The sequence below is a fragment of the Aethalodelphis obliquidens genome, unplaced genomic scaffold, assembly GCF_003676395.1.
Source record: "Aethalodelphis obliquidens isolate GAN/ISIS:26980383/991018 unplaced genomic scaffold, ASM367639v1 scaffold25, whole genome shotgun sequence".
Lineage (NCBI taxonomy): Eukaryota > Metazoa > Chordata > Mammalia > Artiodactyla > Delphinidae > Aethalodelphis > Aethalodelphis obliquidens.
In genome coordinates this window covers 13,731,181-13,749,839 of record NW_020837969.1, presented here as the reverse complement: position 1 = coordinate 13,749,839, position 18,659 = coordinate 13,731,181, and the positions used below count along the sequence as shown (strand labels likewise).

General features: G+C 36.3%; 1 protein-coding gene across 4 annotated transcripts in view; it reads left to right on the top strand.

The window, feature by feature from the left end:
- SORBS2 (sorbin and SH3 domain containing 2) overlaps positions 1–18,659 on the top strand; it is a 320,131-nt gene that overhangs the window by 268,632 nt on the left and 32,840 nt on the right. For 3 of the 4 annotated variants that reach the window (XM_027122655.1, XM_027122654.1, XM_027122656.1), the window contains 3 exons: positions 10,737–10,786; positions 13,448–13,635; positions 16,001–17,581. In XM_027122655.1, the coding sequence (XP_026978456.1) occupies positions 10,737–10,786; positions 13,448–13,635; positions 16,001–17,581 (1,819 nt within the window). Of the gene's footprint in view, positions 1–3,777; positions 3,931–6,486; positions 6,550–10,736; positions 10,787–13,447; positions 13,636–16,000; positions 17,582–18,659 lie in introns of all 4 variants that reach the window. The other variant, XM_027122657.1, reaches the window with a different exon arrangement.

The window sequence follows — 18,659 nt, the reverse complement described above, 5'->3', positions numbered from 1 at the left end:
TGAAAAAATTTTTTTTTTTTTTTTTTTTTTTTTTTTTTTTTTTGCGGTATGCGGGCCTCTCACTGTCGTGGCCTCTCCCATTGCGGAGCACAGGCTCCGGACGCGCAGGCTCAGCGGCCATGGCTCACGGGCCCAGCTGCTCCGCGGCATGTGCGATCGTCCCGGACCAGGGCACGAACCCGTGTCCCCTGCATCGGCAGGCGGACTCTCAACCACTGCACCACCAGGGAAGCCCCTGAATACAATTTTTGAAGTGCCTAGATGCTCATTTGACTATAAATTTAGAAATGATGACTAAATGGGCCAAATGTTTGATCTAGAAAAATACTTTGCCATCACCAGGAATTTATCTTAAACTGATTTGAACCACAATTTATTCCATGAGACAATCATGCAAACTCTCTGCTTGGATTATATTAATAAAAATTCTACATCCCATCTGGGCTGGATATGTTTATAGGTGAACCACATGAAAATAAAATAATATAAATTCAATTAAGCACTTATTTAGGATACCTTTATGCTTGAAAATAGAAAATAATGGGGAGATGTTATCTTCCTCTACAATAATTAAACCTGCACATAATGGTAAAAGTGAAAGAAAAAGCATTGAAAACACAGGGCAGAGTTGAAATGCAATTTAAGCCCTCAGTAAACTTAAGCTTCTTTAGCAGTGAAGACTGTCACTTAAAGCTTAAGCTATAAAATTCTGAGACTTTCATCTGTTGGTTTGAACCATAAAAAATTATCCCAACTAACAATGTGTAGAGCATTTACTGTGGTATCTCAATAGATATAAAACATAGTAGCCAATGTCATTAAAGCTTAAAAATCTAATGAGCATAAGTTATAAAGGACCAAATGACGTTGGCAATTTTTCTGTTCGGAACAGCACATAGAAATCCCATGCCCACAATAAGAATTCTGAGAACAGTAGAATTTTTATAACCTGAAAAGCAACAAAATGCTTTTAAACTGTAGAAAACGAAACTTCAAAAATAGGTTACCTTTAAATAAGAATTGTGTGTGATTTATAATTTTAGGTTTTCTTACTTCCCCTTGAGCTCATGACCCCATGTTCATTGTTAAGCCCAGGTGTGCTGAGTTTTTCAAAATGAAAAGAGATCAAAAGAGGGTAGAAAGAGGGACAGCAGTATCTCTGCTCTTTTGTTGTCTTTTATGAGCACGATCATGCTTCCTAAATGAGTTTCTGAATGTTAACATTCATGTTGAACGACTAAAAAACTTTCAAGTCACTCATGGAAAGTGCTGAATTAGTGAGATCATTAGTATGTATGTCTGTCTGTTGGCTGACCATCTGAATGTGTATCACTGACTTTTGTGAGGCCTCTGTGTACCTTAGAGTGACTCAAGATTTGCTACATAATACATTTAATTGTTTCCTGACTAAAGGGATTCAAAAGGTCAACTACAGCATATAGAAAATTCTAGTTCTGCCACTTACCATTTCTTTACCATCGAGGCTCTGCTCAAGCATGTGCCTTTCATTAAATTCCAAAGTTATGGATAATTACCAATTATCCTTGCGGGGGGTTTTCTCTTCTAATTTCTATTGGCATGAATTCTAGACAGTTGCCCATTGAGACGATAAATTGAAGTTTTAATCTACAAAATCGTAATTCATGGGAAGTTGCCATTCCAAGGTAGGGTGCAGGATGGTAGATATTCTGCTCCCTTTTCCATAGTCTATCATAGAAATAGATTTCTATAAATCAGGATTTAGTATATTTGTTTGTTGTATGTATTTTTTAAGGTGGAAATCGAAGTGAAGTTGTAACCAAATATACTTCTTTGTTTGGCCCTCTACATTTGCTGCCCTCTACTGTTCAAAATGTTTTTTAAACAAATGTCTCCTCTAAGAGAAGTTTCTATCTCCCCTTAGCAAAATAAAGTACTGTACATGAAAACAGAGATTATAAAATCAAGAATTAATAATATTATTAAGGATATAACATTAGAAACAGTGAGATTTGAAAAAGCCAAAGATTAGTTTTCCTGTGGAAGCAGTCCTGGGTCTCTACAGACAGAACAAAATTACTGGAAAATTCTCTCTAGTGTCAACTACCTTAAATATCAGCTCCAGCCAAACTATTCCACAAAATACCTACATACTGCAGCTATAATCTAAATGATGATTGGAGAAAAACAGTATTTCAGTACTATCAGAATCTCAATTACTACTTTTGCACTATTGAACCAGAGATAAATTGAAACAAATTTTTTAATTAAACAGAAAATGGTAAATTAATTACCAGAATATTTTCTATCAATTTCACTGTTACTTCTGAAACGTAAAACCAAATATAATGTTGACTAAGTAAGAGAATATATCTCAAAATTTCTGCAACATTTCTCATAGTAATTATACGATGTTCCCCATAACATTATAAAATATAATAATATTTTAAAAGAAAGAACAGAACAATCTCAATACTGTGCTTGTCCAGACACAGGCTTTGTGACACCACCACAACTATTATCATAGTCTGTTTTTAATCCCCTAGTGCTTCACGGTAAACATGTCACAGGGTTGTTACATGGCCTTTATCATTATGGTCACCACATATTGATACCATAGGCCCTTTCGCTCTTGTGTTATGATGTCTCAAACTTTTCTATCACTGCCTGTAACTACTATTATAATCTCATAAAATATTGAAATAAAAAGCACATCTCTAAAAAGACTTTGGATATAATTGATTATTAAATACAGACTGTGTGTTATTAACAAAATTATTGGGAATGCAACAGGCCAACAAAACACTCGGACAAGCTAATGTCTAATAATGGCTTTTGTTTGAATATGGCATACCTCAAAGCACCCAAGATCACAAGGTTGTAGAGCATTTCTTCTGGAGCTGAGATGTAGTTACTCCATGGAGGTCCTTGAGTTCTTTAGGAACTGGAAGGGAATGATATGGATCTGCTTTGAGGCCATGAGCACATCATATATCTCCTGGAATAGGTCCTCTCCTAGCCCAGGTGAATGGCTTTTAGAGAACTGGAGTTTTTTTATTTTTCCCCTGACTTAAAATATTACTGTCCAGTTGTTCCATGCTTAATTAGGGTCATGTAATAAATTCTCAAAGAAGTCATAACCCATATGTAGTACTTTAAGCATCCCTTTTTAATGTAAAATCAATGGCCTGAATGAATCTGGTCAGGCATGTATTATTTAAAAGATTAAGGATATCACTGGGTAAAATAAATGCTCTTTTTTTCTATTATTAAAGCATATATATATAATATGTATATATTTTCTCAACCTGCTTATATTAACAGTCCTAGGTTTTGTATCTTAAATATGACATTCAGAAACCAATGGAGGGGTGTAAGTTAATTACCAAAAAAAAAAAATTTTTTTTTTAAATTTTTCTCTAAAGTGTTAACCAAACCAGGGTGGGATTTTCTCCCTCTCTCTTCCCCAACCTTGACCGACCACAGTAATATGAAAAACCTAACTCCACCCAGGTCCATTTCTCTAGCTCAAGGTGGACCGGTAGAAGGTGATACTCGGGGTATCTCATAAAACGTGGTCTTTCTTCACTTTGTGAAGGTTTCCTGTCTTCACACCTTTTCAGTGATCCGGACCATTCCTAAGTTATCTGAGACCCCGGGGACATTTCACCTTTCCTGAACGTTTCCTCCTGCCTTACCTAAGGCAGGACACAAAGTGCCGCTAGCTGGTGACCTCTTGGTTCCATCGAGAACCTTCATCTAATGAAGCAGTTTTTCCTTCACCCCTTTTTCTTACAGCCCCCTCTCCCAACCACTCCGACACCTGTTCCAAGGGACCCTGGCCGGAAGCCTATTTCTCTGTCACCATATGGAGAAGTAACTGGTAGCCCCTCCCCTCCGCCCAGGACCAGCATTCCCACACCAAGCGCGTGCACCCCGGCTCTCTCTCCCATCTGGGTGAGCTCCTTCCTTCTTTAACTTATCTCATGCCGTCGGGAAGTTCAGACGCAGCCCTTGCTCCCCAGAGGCTAAGAAGATAATCAGAGGCTGGCTACTCACCATCACCCCCACCTTGCTGCCCTTTTGTTTCTCACCGAGACCCCGGGTTCTTCATGCCAAACAACCCGCTAACAGTCTCCCAGCACTTCTCACTCCTCCCCCACCTTGTATCTCTTCCCACGTGACCCCTTGCCTTCCCCAGGCTCTCCAAGTGCCTGCACCTGAGCGAACTGTCTGCTGACTCCAGGCTTACACGCTGGGACCAATGAGGGCAGGGGCGATGGAGTGACTCGCCCAGAAGAGCTACTTGGTGACTGAGTTGAGCCTGTTTTAATATCCTGCTGTGCTATCAATGCTCAATCTCACTGTCACAGAGAGTTTGTCATAGTTTATGCATCAAGCTAAGGAGAAAACTAGAAATGATGGCGGAGAAAATAACTAGGGGCCTAAGTGATGCCATCAAAGCTCACCTTCATATCCTAATTTTGCCCATTTTACTTTACTTCCTTTGTTCTCTCTGGCTGAGATTTGTTGGGTGAGAGTTGATGCATGTTTGTGTGCGAATGTGTGTGTTTTTCATGCCTCACAGCGTTGCCCTCACTTAGCTCAGTGTGACTTTTCCTTCCCTTTTCCTTCACATCTGCTCCAGACTGATCGCATAAATCCAGATGACATAGATTTAGAAAATGAGCCCTGGTATAAATTCTTTTCAGAACTGGAGTTTGGACGCCCGGTAAGTGAGGCTAGACTGTTAATATAAAACGATTAGGAGAATGTTGTTTGATTTATAAAACATATCGTTATCAGAAGAGATAGGTGTCATTTAGAGAACGAAAGCTGAATACTATGTACACCAAAAATACTCTGAAAAAAGTATATTCTACACACACAAATTTGGTACATCTTATCCCGCATTCACTTCTCTACCAAACATTTAAACATGTCAGACACTTCCTATATAGTTTTTCTTTCCCACCAAATCATGCATTAGATTATTTTATATCTGATTGATTACAGATTCAAAATGTTGAGATAGTATCGGTCCTAGAATAGTCAGACAATTATTACAGATTTATAGAAGATTTGTATTTGTTTACAGTCCATTTGGATCTAGCTCAATCAGAAAAGCACTGTGAAATTTACAATAATAAAACTTACTATTATGATAGCTCCTATTTGCTGAGGAATCACCAAGCACCTGGAGAGGGCTGGGTTCCATACTAATGATCTGAGTCTTCACAGTGTCCCTCCAGTAAGAAGCCGGAGGCCAGAGGGCTTAAGTAATTTGCCCAAGAGAGTTAAGTGGCAGTGTCAGAAGTTAAACTCAGACCTATCAGAAAAACAAAAACTTCTGGCAAATCCCCACTATAATATACTGCCAGGATATCCCCACTATAAAATGTCTCATTTGCCCTTAGGGATATAAGGAAAAGGAAAAACGAGGAAACCCTGTGGACCTTGATTTCTCCTCCTGCTACTGAAAACCACCACAACTCCTCTAGTCCCCAGACCTCCACCAAAGGTGGACCTTACGAGAACTGCTTAATCTGTTTGGGATAAAGCATCAACCCAAGCTTCAAATAGCAATTTCCTTTATTAACTCGAGTTTTACTGGGGAACTGCAGCCGCCGACAGCAGTGCATTTGATGTCTGTCAGTTACATAGTTTTTATACTCTCACTGGTGTTTCTGAATTTTAAACACTTAAAGAACATACTGAATACACCGCACAGAAGTTTGATTAAAGATCAGAGAGTACAATCTTTCTTTTATCATGTCATAGACTGATTTATACAGTCATATACTGACCATATAATATATACTAGGTGGTTATAGTAGTTAGTCCCTTTTGTCCCCTAAAATGCAAAGGAGACTTGGTTAGATTCATTGTATCTTATTGAACTGGATCAAAAGTGACTGTAAATGAGTATAAACCAAATACTATTTTTAGAATTTCTATAACTAATAGGAAGAATATTTTTCCTAATTTGAATCCAAGTACTCACATAAATGCATTTTACTTTAGAGAAAAAAAATTCCCTAGCTTTAATTTATATGTGTTGTTATTGTTGATTAGACAGTTTATAGGGATAGGACCAATTTCTGTTTTGAGCCTAAATTATCAGCGTTTTTCTACAATCATTTTCAGGCCACACATGGAAACTCACCAGCATGCTATCCACCTGCTCCTTTGGTGTTTTTTTAATGTACCTTGCATTCCTCTGTGGCTAGAGACTAGGAGTGCTAATTTTGATTTGATGAAATGAGTTTATAAATATACTAATCAAATCACTAGTAATTTTGCCCAGTGCTTGAGAATATTTACGAACATCGCACTCTTCCTCCTGGGCTACACCCATTTTGCTCCATTCATGTCACTCTATATGTGTATCTGATACTGTCAGCGCTCAATTTCTAACTGTTGTCACCTTTTCCACATGTTCATTCCTTGCTGCCATTGATTCTCCTCCATTCCATCTCTACACTTCTGCTTATGTGGTGCATCTACACCCAGCCTCCTAAAAAGGCTCTGGACTATGTTCAAGATCATTCTTCTGGTGTTTCCAATGAGGTAAAAACAAATTATTCTCTTTTTCAGATTTCTCTCTTAGGACCTGTTACTGTGATTCTGAACATCTGTGTTTTACAATTCGCTAAAGTGTCTAAGCTGTTTTTGAAAATCTGTCTTTGCATCACTAGATTGTATCCAGTATCATTGCCTGGACATTAATTATACCAAAATTGTTGGCTCTTTGTGAAACATAGGTGAAGAATCATTCCGATCATTACTTGCAGGTGAACTATTCAATGCATCCTGGTATCCAGGAGTGTGATAATCAAAAAGCAAAAGTAGTAGTGTTAGTGCATATATTTGATTAGACTGAGTAAAATACTGCTAGAACTCTCTTCAGAGCCGTTTTATCATCATGCTTGGAGGTGTAGAATGACGGTTTATATTCTTAGATAATCGGATTTTTATGTCTCACATATTCCTAAAATTTAATTCTTTCATTTTCCTAAATACAATTTGTGGACTTTAGCATCAGATAAAATCAAGAATAGGGCTGACAAATAACTGGCACACATGTCACAACTTCCCAGTCAGATACCCTTGGCAGACATTACTAATCCTTCTCAATGCTATAATCCAGGCAGCCACTCTAATAGATTATCACTGGCAAATGAGATGAATTGCATTTTCCATCTCTGTATAGGAATGCTCATGACGATCTGATAGGTTAAAAAAAAAAAAAAATTTATGCCTGGCAATGTAAAGTGTTATTTGAATTAGTCAAAGAGAGTATGAAAAATAAATATTTTCATTGAAAAGTCTTAACTCAGTTAAATACATGCAACTAGAAAACAAAACTAGTAGAATACCTATGCTGCAGGATATACTACTGACACACGATAGTGACAACTGGAATTGCAGGCACAGTCTCAGGAGGAAATACCCAACTTTCTAGACCAATTTGCAATTCCAAATTATTTCCCCTGAGGTATGCATCACACTGTATGTTAAAACAGAGAAGTGTTGAAATATTTATATATTAAATAAAAAGTAAAATAGAGTAACCAGAAACATTCTGGGTTATTGAATTCAATAATTTCTAAAGGCTTATTTGCTATAGATAGGTGTATAATCTGAAGAAAATCAAATACAACAAGCAGTTCTATTCTGTGTGTCATGTTACCTCTAGATCTGAAGAAAGGGTATCATTTCAACACATGAACAGCCAAAGAATTTACTTTGGAATTCAATTTGGTCAGATATTTCTCTCAGACATCTTGGTCAGATATTTCCAAGATATTTTTAAGACAGTTAGTTCATTGAGAACTGAAATGGAGTTAGAGATCGCCATGTCTAACTCACTCATTTTTCAGTCAAGAAAAGTAGAGTCCAACTATTTTAAGAAATATGTCCAAAATCAGATGATAATATGGTGGCAAATTAAAAATAAAAAACAGATCGCTTAACCTTCACTTCAGTGCTGTTTCCTTTATACCATACTTCTTAGCAATTCCAAAAGGGATATTTAGAGCTCAAATCTTTTAGAAACAAATTATTTACTTAATACTATTTCTTATTAGCCATTAATTTCTGTGAAATACTTTTCTATAATTAACATTACACAATAATCCTTGGGATAAAAATAGTACAAACTTAATTCTATGCATTCTGTAATGTTAACAGTAGTGGCAAAAAAAATCACATACAGAAGCACTTTGCCGATGGTAAACTGATTTTGCATTATCTCTTAGGGATTGAGAAGGGGGTGCTGTATGTTCTGATAGCATATTAACTATATTATTAACTTCACATCGTGGTTTTTCAGTGTTAAAAAATCCTCTGATAAGGTACTGGATTCTCTCTCTAATAACCATACGTAAAACATTTCTGGTAAAATTTGTAATTGATTAGACATTATCTTAGCTACCATTTATCAATTGCCTAGTATATGCCATGAATAACATACTTTTTAATCCATAAATATAAGTGAGAAGCTGGCATTAATAAGGAACAATTAAGGACTTTTAAGCAAAGTTTAATCACATAGCAGAAAGAGCAATTCAGTGTCTGTATTTTATTAACATGACCTTCATTTAGGTGTATTAAAATAATGGTAATATGTAAATACTCAGTAGATCATAATAGGCAAAATAGCTACCTCCTTTCTGGAGACAATTTCCATTTCAGAATGAGTACTATTCATATACTTATCATACAAGGTTTTCTCTTAGTCATCTATCTAGACTTTTTATTGTTTCCTTATAATTTAATACTGAACCTTTCCTTTGAACACACATCACAATACTGGTTTCAGTTTATTTTAGGTTGTGGAAACCAGCACAAGGAGGAGTAATTGTAGTTTCTTAGCCTAAGTCTGAAACACAATTAATTTATCAGTATAGAGCCTTCACTTCTTACACTATGTTTTATCTCATATTACAGTATTGTTTAGGCTCATGATTCAAAATCATTTAGCTGGTGATTCAAAATTTCTGATCACTCTAGGGGTATTCTAAGAGTGTTCCACAATGGATACTTTTTGATGGCCAACTGTGGTTTGTGGTTGGATGTCCCATGAAAGCTGTGAGCCACACAGGTGGCAGTGCTCTGAGGCTCTTTGGTGTTGCTCTTCTGCAAACATGTAGAATTAATATTTCAAAATCAGAATATAATTACTTGTTTGCCATCCTTCTTATTTAGTATTTATCTTTCCACCTTTCTGGTGTCCAATTCAGAGTAGCTGAATAGTTAAAATAGTCATGTAAACTTATCCGATTAGCAGACCAATTTTCTTCTATCTTTATATTTATTGAGAAATTCAGAATCTAAATGTTTTACAGGAACTAAAAGTATTATAATATGCTTTTCTCTGTCTAGAGAAAAGAGAGGGTAATATTCTCTTGCAGAGAGATGCTTTTGTTTCTTTTTGGGCAATTCCATTCTCATTCAGTAAAAATGAAAATATTAGTTAATAGAAGCAATTTTAGAGTTATGCACAAGGGGGATTGTGTGTGTGTGTGTGTGTGTGTGTGTGTGTATATACTTGGTAGGCATTTCCCTATACATCCTAGACATCATACATCATACCACAACTACTTTCATCTCAAATTCATATCTAACAGTTTTGTTTAATATCTGTTTCATTGTATCGTTCAGAATGAAGAAGTATGAAAATGGTGTGTACAATAAGCATTTGGAATTATTTATCAATTTGTATCATCTATTTTTCTTTGTCCCTAAAACCATGGATAACTGAGAGCTGATTTTCTGACTAAAATGTTAAAAGTACACTTTTCTAAAGAAAGGTTATATTTTGGTTCATTAAATCATTTATTTTAAACTAACCCTGAACATAACTAATTTCAAAGATATAAATCTGTACCTGATTTAAGAACCAGGTAGTCTAGTTTAATTTCAAACCAAATTCTGTGGTTTTTATTAAAAAGTCATGTCTATGTTAACCAATGAAAGAAGTTCTGCTTACATTTTATGTCTACATAAAAATAACACCTGGCAACATGACAAAAATTTATAAAGAAGGTTATGTTTTATAAGGATTGAAGACTACAAATATTTCTTTAAACATCAAACCATTCCTTTATGTAAGAAATTTCTATTTTTAGTCTATTTCTACATGAAGGAGTGGTTATTGATTTTTCTTTTTCCCCCTCAGGCAATGTTTGATTTATGAATATTTTGAGTTACACAGAGAAGAGCGGTGCTGTACAGTCGACCCTCCATATCTGTGGGTTCCACATTCACAGATTCAACCAACTTAGGGACAAAAATATTCCCCCACAAAACATTCCAGAAATTTCCAAAAAGCAAAACTTGTATTTTCCATGCCAGCAACTATTTCCATAGCATTTACATTGTATTAGGTATTATAAGTAATCTAGAGATAATTTACGCAAGGATGTGGGTAGGTTATATGCAAATAGTACACCATTGTATATGAGGGACTTGAGCATCCTCAGATTTTGATATCCTTGGGGAGGTCCTGGAACCAATTCCCATCAGATACCACAAGGGATGACTGTATATTAGAAGAGGAAGTAGATAAGAACAAAGTAGAAATTAGGTTGCATGATTTCTCTTCGGGAAAACATTTTTATGCCCAAAGTAAATGGTATTTTTAATCTCAATTTTGACAGTATTCTTTTTAGGATGCCTACTATAATGTCCAGGGACAAACAAAATTATGCTATGGTAAAAATTTTCATGGAACTATCTTTCTATCTTAACAGGCCTCCTTGTATCAATCCTCTATAGACAGGAGCCTGGAAAGACCCACTAGGTAAGAGTCTCATTATTATGCAACCAGGATATTCTATATCAGTGGTTTCTTTTTCAGTGAACTAGAAATGAAAAATTATGTATCCCTCATCTTTATTTTAAGCACCATAATTCATGAAGTTGTTTTAACTTGTTTCTGCATCATTTTATATGACCATATTCAAGAATGTATAAAAATTAAGTAAAATAATTCTAGATTCCATTACAGGCTGAGAAATTCTTGCCTTCCCTGTCTCCTCCATACCCAGTTTTCTTCTCCTTAGATAAGTATAATAAACATCTAATTTTCAATATTGTTAGATGATGTGATGATATATTTGAAAAAACTGTAATAAGTTAGAAAAAATTTTATAAATTATGTTCTACATATGTTTGTTCATTATACACTGACCACACAAATCAGGAATGCTGTTACAACTGATAAATGGGAACTTACTATATACCGGGCATTCTAAGTACAGAAACATACTCAATCCCTAAGATTTTATCTCTAGTAAACTGAAACTTGGGCTCCATAACATACGAAGTTTACACAGTTGGCAAAATAACTTGTAGGTCCTAACTGTGCTAAGAGTCTACCAAGGCAAGTTCTGTTCGTAGGCTTTAAATATCACTCTTACTTTAAAATATTACAGAAGTTCAGACACAGTAGAATGACAATAATGAATAATGCAAACTCCCAGCCATATCATATCATCAACAACAAATATTTATATAACAATAATTTGCCCTTCTACAGATTTCTATCAACATAAATGGAAAAGTAAACTGGGTCCTTTGTACATTGGTTTCATGTGTGCCATTCAACAGCATTAATGTCACTGAGAAAGGAGCTCCCTGAACCCCTTCTTTTATATCTTTTACAATTATGTATGCATCTAAAATGTTTGAATTTTAGTTAGTTCTAATCTGATCTAAGGATTTACGTAGAGACACACAGACACTCATGTGACAGGATAATGACAGCAAAAACAGGTCTAGGCGAACATGGGTGTCCTCTTTAGAAGAATGCAGACCAATTCTGAGGTCTGGCTCCACCTCTGTACTTGCAAAGCTTGCAGGTTACATTTATTCATTTGTAAAACAGTGACAACAGCACATAGCTCAGCAGTTGCCGTGCATGCTGTGTAAGACAATAATGACAGTAAAGCAAATAGCATACTTCTGGTTCATAAGAGCTGGTGTGCTGTTGCTGCTGGTGGTGGTGGAATTTTATCTAATGATTTGACAGACAGCATGCTATGTGAGGTATATATTCGTTCACTAATGTTTGTCTTAAATGATATTACACTCAGATCCAGAACCATGATATAAAGTCCCTGCCCTTACAAACTGTCGACACCTTTTAATACAACCAGGTAAAAGGACTCTAATAGTTTATTTGATGATCAGATTATTGGTCATTCATTATTTAAACAGAAAAACGTTGGAATTTCAGTGTAAGTTTTTTAAAGCTAAGATTATTAGGAAAAGCCATAGGGAAAGCTCGAGGTAAGAAAAATTGGTCTTACCAGATCTTCTTCTTTTTTCCAATCCTTTCCTCCATTTTGGCATCCCTCCTCCAGATATATTCATGTTGTTGCAACTGTTCTGTATAGAGAAAAGATGTATGGTACAAATCCTAACACTGAATTGTCAGTAACAAAATATTACACTAACAGGAGAATTTTTACTTTAAAAGGTGATTATGTTCATACAAAAAACCTATACATGAATGTTTATAGTAGCTTTATTCATAACTGCCAAAACTTGGAAGCAAACCAAGGTGTCCTTCAATAGGTGAATGGATAAACAAACTGTGGTACATCCATATAATGGAATATTATTCAACAATAAAAAGAAATGTGCTATCCAGCGACAAAAGGACATGGAGGAACCTTAAGAGCACGTTGCTAATGAAAGAAGCCAATCTAAAAAGGGTACATACTGTTGGTTCCAAATATGTGACATTTTGGGAAAGGTAAAACTAGAGACAGTAAAAAGATCAGTGATCACCAGGTGTTCACAGGGAGGGAGGGATGAAGAGGTAGAGCACAGGGGACTTTTATGGCAATGACACTACTCTATATGATACAGTAATGAGGGACACATGTCATCATACATTTTTCAAACCCATAGGATGTTCAACAGAAAACATGAACCCTAATATGAACAATGGACTTTAATTACATTTAATGATAATATATTGATATGATTCATCAACTGTAAGAAATGTACCACACTAATAGAAGATGTCAATAACAGGAGAAAATGTGTGCAAGGGAAAGGGAGTATATGGGAACTCTCTGTACTTTCCAATCAATTTTTCTGTAAACATAAAACTGCTCTAAAAGATTTTAAGATTAAAAAAAAAACTGCTCTAAAAAAATTAAGTCTAGGAAGTCCTAGCCACAGCAATCAAACAAGAAAAAGAAATAAAAGAAATACAAATTGAAAAGGAAGATGTGAAACTGTCACTGTTTGCAGATGAGTCTATTAATTTTCAAAGAGGTGATTATAAAGAAATAGTTTTTAATATCAAGGAATGAATTCCTAAGAATGCAGTTTGGGGGATGGGAGATAAGAGGCATACCATGGCCACCAGCACCTTCCACTAGTCTTTCTGATTCAAAGTTGAACCCCCTGCAACACCAACCAAACTGAAGCTGATTCCTTCTTTCAGTTCTGCAAGCATGGCCAGTGACTTCAGGAAAAGGAGGAAGAGCGAGCCTGCGGTGGGGCAGCCGAGGGGCTTGGGGGATCCAACTGCAAGCAGAACTAGCCCAGGTCGAGCAGACCTCCCAGGATCAAGCTCCACCCTGACAAAGTCCTTCATTAGTTCTTCTCCTTCTTCCCCATCAAGAGCAAAAGGTGAGCAGCAATAAATGACATATAAACAATTTACTAGTTTAAGTTTTAACTATGGGAGAGCTGGTCCAATGATAACTACCCAGAAATAGTTAGCATGTAAATAGTGTCTTAAATAAAATATAGTTTCAGAAAAATAGCTTTCTTTATACACAGACTAAATCAAGATGGTGAACCATTTGAGTGGCTTAAAGGACTCTTATCATCTGTTAATGCTTTCTTTCTTCAAATATATTGTGTGTGTTTTCTGGAACAAATTTAAAGTATGAAATATTGTATTGTCAGGCTATTAAAAGATTACAGTTCCAAACATTTGCATATTGTCAACATTTTCTAATGTTACTACAACTAGAAAAATTAATCAGATATATAGAATAGAAACTAGAAGTAGCAACAGAGAACGTTGTTGCCTAAAACATAAATTGGTTTTGGATTTTTTAAATTATTTAATTCTAGACAAAAGTTTGTCTAACCTATGAAAGTTGTTTCTTTAATCACTTGCTTTATATTTTGGTCAATATCCATACATACAGTAGAATATCCATGTTCTGCATGTAACATAGTGTTCAATTCAAAACAGTCCACTAGTAAGAACTAACTGGTTTCAGGCCATAATTGTAAAGTTTAGATATCACCAAGCCAATTTTCTGTATGGCCTGTCTCCTCTCTTGAAATTTAGTGAATTGTGTTGAAAGGAAGATGTCACTCCTTCAAGTCTCTGTTTAGTTACACATTACTGCAGCTGTAACAGGAATATTCCCAAAATAGAGACCTAGGAATGAACCAGTATCCATAGGTACCTAGGATTTGGGGACTCAGGGTCTCCTCCAATCCTCTGGGGTTGAAACATAAGAGAGAAGAAATTTGAAGTGTGTGAAGAAAGTGAGTTGTAACTGAAGTTTCCATAAAGTAGCAGAGATTCAGCTACGCAGATTGAATGTAGGCACTGAAAGTGTTGCCACATGAAATTAAAGCTAAGAGTTAGCTGGTCTGTGTGCAAAAGATTTGATGATTGGGCTCTGGATAGGCAGGAGGTGCTAGCTCTTGTCCGTGGCCTAGTAAAGCTATGACTACTTACTGGGAGATTCACAGGGAGGGATCCCCTTTCACTATACCATTCCTCAAATTAACAGAAGTACCCGTATTAGATTCTACTCATTTATATAAACAAATACCCCAAGGAAACCAATAGGTCATGAAATGCCATTGACTCATTATGCTTGGATACCACCCAAAAGTTAAAAGGGTTCTGATTAATTTAGATATTTGTTTTTATCCTAGGGGGTGTTAAGTCAACTTCCTTTCTCAAATACTACACAGCTACTTAATGTGCTTATCACTTTTGAAGAATTTGGAGAAGGCAGGAGCTGTCAATAGAGCTGTTTTCCTCCACTAGGCTTGTTTCTAAGAAGAAAATGTCCCATCAGATGTAATTTGGCCTCTCATTTATTAATTAACTCAGCAACACAAAAGAAAAGACTATTTCCATAGATATTCGAAATTGATGTCAGGGTTAGCTCTACATTATTATATTGCAAATGATTTTTTAAAAAGACCCTTCCTGGAAAAAAGCAAGTGCATTTAACTGTGATGAAAGTTTTACATTATATCCAGTTATCCTTATGGGAAACTGCCTAATAAGAGGTTGAAGTTAGAGAAATTAAAGAGGTAAATTCATTTGTTTAAAGAGTTGCTAGTTGGGTTTTTTCTTAGAAAAATATTAGCAGCAATAGTTCACAGCAACTGAACTTGATTTTGCAATTTGGGAAAGTATTTTGTCTTATAGCTTTTTCTACCTAATGCCCATGAAAAATTATTTGATACGGTTATGGAAGTATTAATTAAATGTAAATTTATAAGTTACTCTTTACCTCTTTATTGTTATAAATTAATAATATTATTAATAATTAATAATATTATTATAAATCAAATAAGATTCAAATCCTGACCCTATTAAGATGTTTAAATCTATGGCATTTTGGTATTAATTACAAACCTTTTAAGTCACTACCAGGTCATGCTATTAGCTTACAAGGCACTACTGGATTTTTGAATACCATATTTGCAGAAAGATGGATGAAATATGCAATAGAAATAGGCGTATTAGTGACACCAGTTACTTTTTATACATGTTTTTGTTAACTATCATCTGCAAAGCTACATTTATTGCCAAAGCATTGCGTTGCTTTAGAATTAGGCTTTTTTCTCTAAGTTGAAGCTACACGTATAACAATCAATGTCTAGATTAAACTCCACTAACTGCTTTCTCTTTGCTGTGCTATCTGATGCTAACTGACATGCTCTCCTCTTTATGAGCCTTTTAACTTCTCCAACGTCTCTCTTCCACCACGCTGCCCTGGAATAAAAGGTGGGGACGATAGCAAAATATGTCCATCCCTTTGCAGTTACTCAGGGCTCAACGGCAACCCCTCCCATGAGTTAGATTACTGTAACACTTACAGACAGCATTTGGACATCCCACATGACTCGCAGAGGGCCATTACTTTCAAAAATGGCTGGCAAATGGCCCGGCAAAACGCAGAGATCTGGAGCAGCACTGAAGAAACGGTTTCCCCCAAAATCAAATCCCGTAGCTGTGATGACCTTTTAAACGATGACTGCGATAGTTTTCCTGATCCGAAAGCCAAGTCAGAAAGTATGGGTTCTCTGTTATGTGAAGAGGACTCCAAGGAGAGCTGCCCCGTAACATGGGCTTCCCCCTACATCCAGGAGGGCCGCAGTAATAGCAGATCAAGGCTCCGACACAGGTCAGCCCACGATGCCCCAGGGTTCCTAAAACTGTACAAGAAAATGCACCGCATCAACCGCAAGGATTTAATGAATTCAGAGGTGATTTGCTCTGTAAAGTCAAGAATAATGCAGTACGAAAAGGAGCAGCAACACAGGGCTCTGCTCCATGGATGCAGCCAGTCCTCCACGGAGGAGGTGCCCAGGGACATGGTCCCCACCCGCATTTCTGAATTTGAAAAGTTGATTCAGAAGTCAAAATCCATGCCAAATTTAGGAGATGAAATGTTATCTCCTGTAACCCTAGAACCACAACAAAATGGTTTATGTCCCCAAAGGCGATTTTCCATTGAGTCTTTGCTGGAGGAAGAAAATCAAAGTAGACACCCTTCTCAGGTACAACGAAGCTACAAGTCTAAAACCCTGGTGCCCATCCACATTGAAGTCACCAGTGATGTGCAGCCCAGAACCCATCTGGACTTTTCTGATAGTGACCAGGATGGAGTCGTGTCTGACCACAGTGATTACCTTCATGTAGAAGGATCGTCCTTTTGCAGTGAGAGTGACTTTGATCACTTTTCTTTCACATCCTCTGAAAGTTTTTATGGATCCAGCCACCATCACCACCACCATCACCACCACCATCACCGGCACCTCATCAGCTCCTGCAAAGGCAGATGCCCTGCCTCCTATACTCGATTTACAACAATGTTAAAACATGAAAGAGCTAAACATGAAAATACTGAAGAGCCCAGAAGACAAGAAATGGACCCTGGCCTTTCTAAACTGGCATTTCTAGTCAGTCCCGTGCCTTTTCGGAGGAAAAAAAATTCAACTCCCAAAAAACAGATGGAAAAGGCAAAATGTAAAACATCTGTATTTGAGGCTCTGGACTCTGCCCTTAAAGACATTTGTGACCAAATTAAGGCTGAAAAGAGAAGGGGAAGTTTGCCAGACAACAGTATACTGCACCGTCTTATCAGTGAACTGCTGCCAGATATTCCAGAAAGGAATTCATCACTCAAAGCTCTAAAAAGGAGCCCCATGCACCAGCCTTTCCACCCACCATCTCAAGAAGGTGCTATTCATTGTCCATTGTACCAGAACGATTGTGGGAGAATGCCTCACAGTGCCTCCTTCCAAGACGACACCAACAACAACTACCACCACCAAGACCACGACAGTGCACTGGGCCTCCAAGGTGGATCAACTTTTCTATCTTTTCCCTTGTGGTTCAGTTGCCCACCCTCCAGCTCTTTCATTTTCCATTCCTACATTCATCATTCTTGAGCTGTGAGACCACTTGGATTCATTATGCATTGTGAAGCAAATGCTTGTTGTGCAAACGTGCCTTACTGAATAGTTCTCATTTGCTCATGGGATATCCGGACTTGATGTGTGGCTTAAAGTAATCATCAATTCACAAAAATTTACTCATTCAGAATCGAAAGGGAAAACCATTTTGTAGCTTGATGTTAGGGTTGAAACAACTGTTACATAGAAACAACCAATTAAACTTATTTTACCAATTTAAAAGAATTTCAAGGCAAAAATCATAATTGAGTATCAGTATCCTTAAGAAACTGACAACTTTGCATTAGCTCTTTTTTTGTTGGAAAATGAATCAAAACCAATAGTTTAACAGTCTTTTCCTTGATTCTTATATTAACTTTATAGTCATTCATTCAATAAATAATTTGCTGACATTCTATATAGAAGATACTAAATCAAAACACTCAGGAAGCAAACCAAAATATGTAATATAGTAATTGATCGGCGATTAAAAGAGAATAGGACTTGTTTAATAACTTTCTCCATTTAAAAGATACAATTGGGATAAAATTTTTGTGAATATATCTTTAAGCTCTCTATATATGTCTCATTTCCATCATTCATTGTATTCATTTTCTCTTCCCTTCCATTATTTAATTAATTTATTTTCTATTTCTGCTAAAACAACCCTATACTGACATTTGAATTAGACTATTTAGGATAAAAGTGACTCTCGACTTCATTTTCATAGATGGATTATTCCTTAAAGTGGAACACAAGGACAAATAGCAATTCAAATACAGAGGACATTTTTTCAGGTTTACGTTACTGAAAAACACAGGATGTTTTGATATTTTTATCCAATTCTTTTCATTAATGCTTAAAGTGCATCTGTTTACTGTGTAAATTTTAGGAAGCTGGAATGAGTATTCCAGGCTGAAACTTGGATTGTCAAGAGAGTTTTCTATGCACCAGACACTGCAAAGTGCTTTACATACATTATCTAC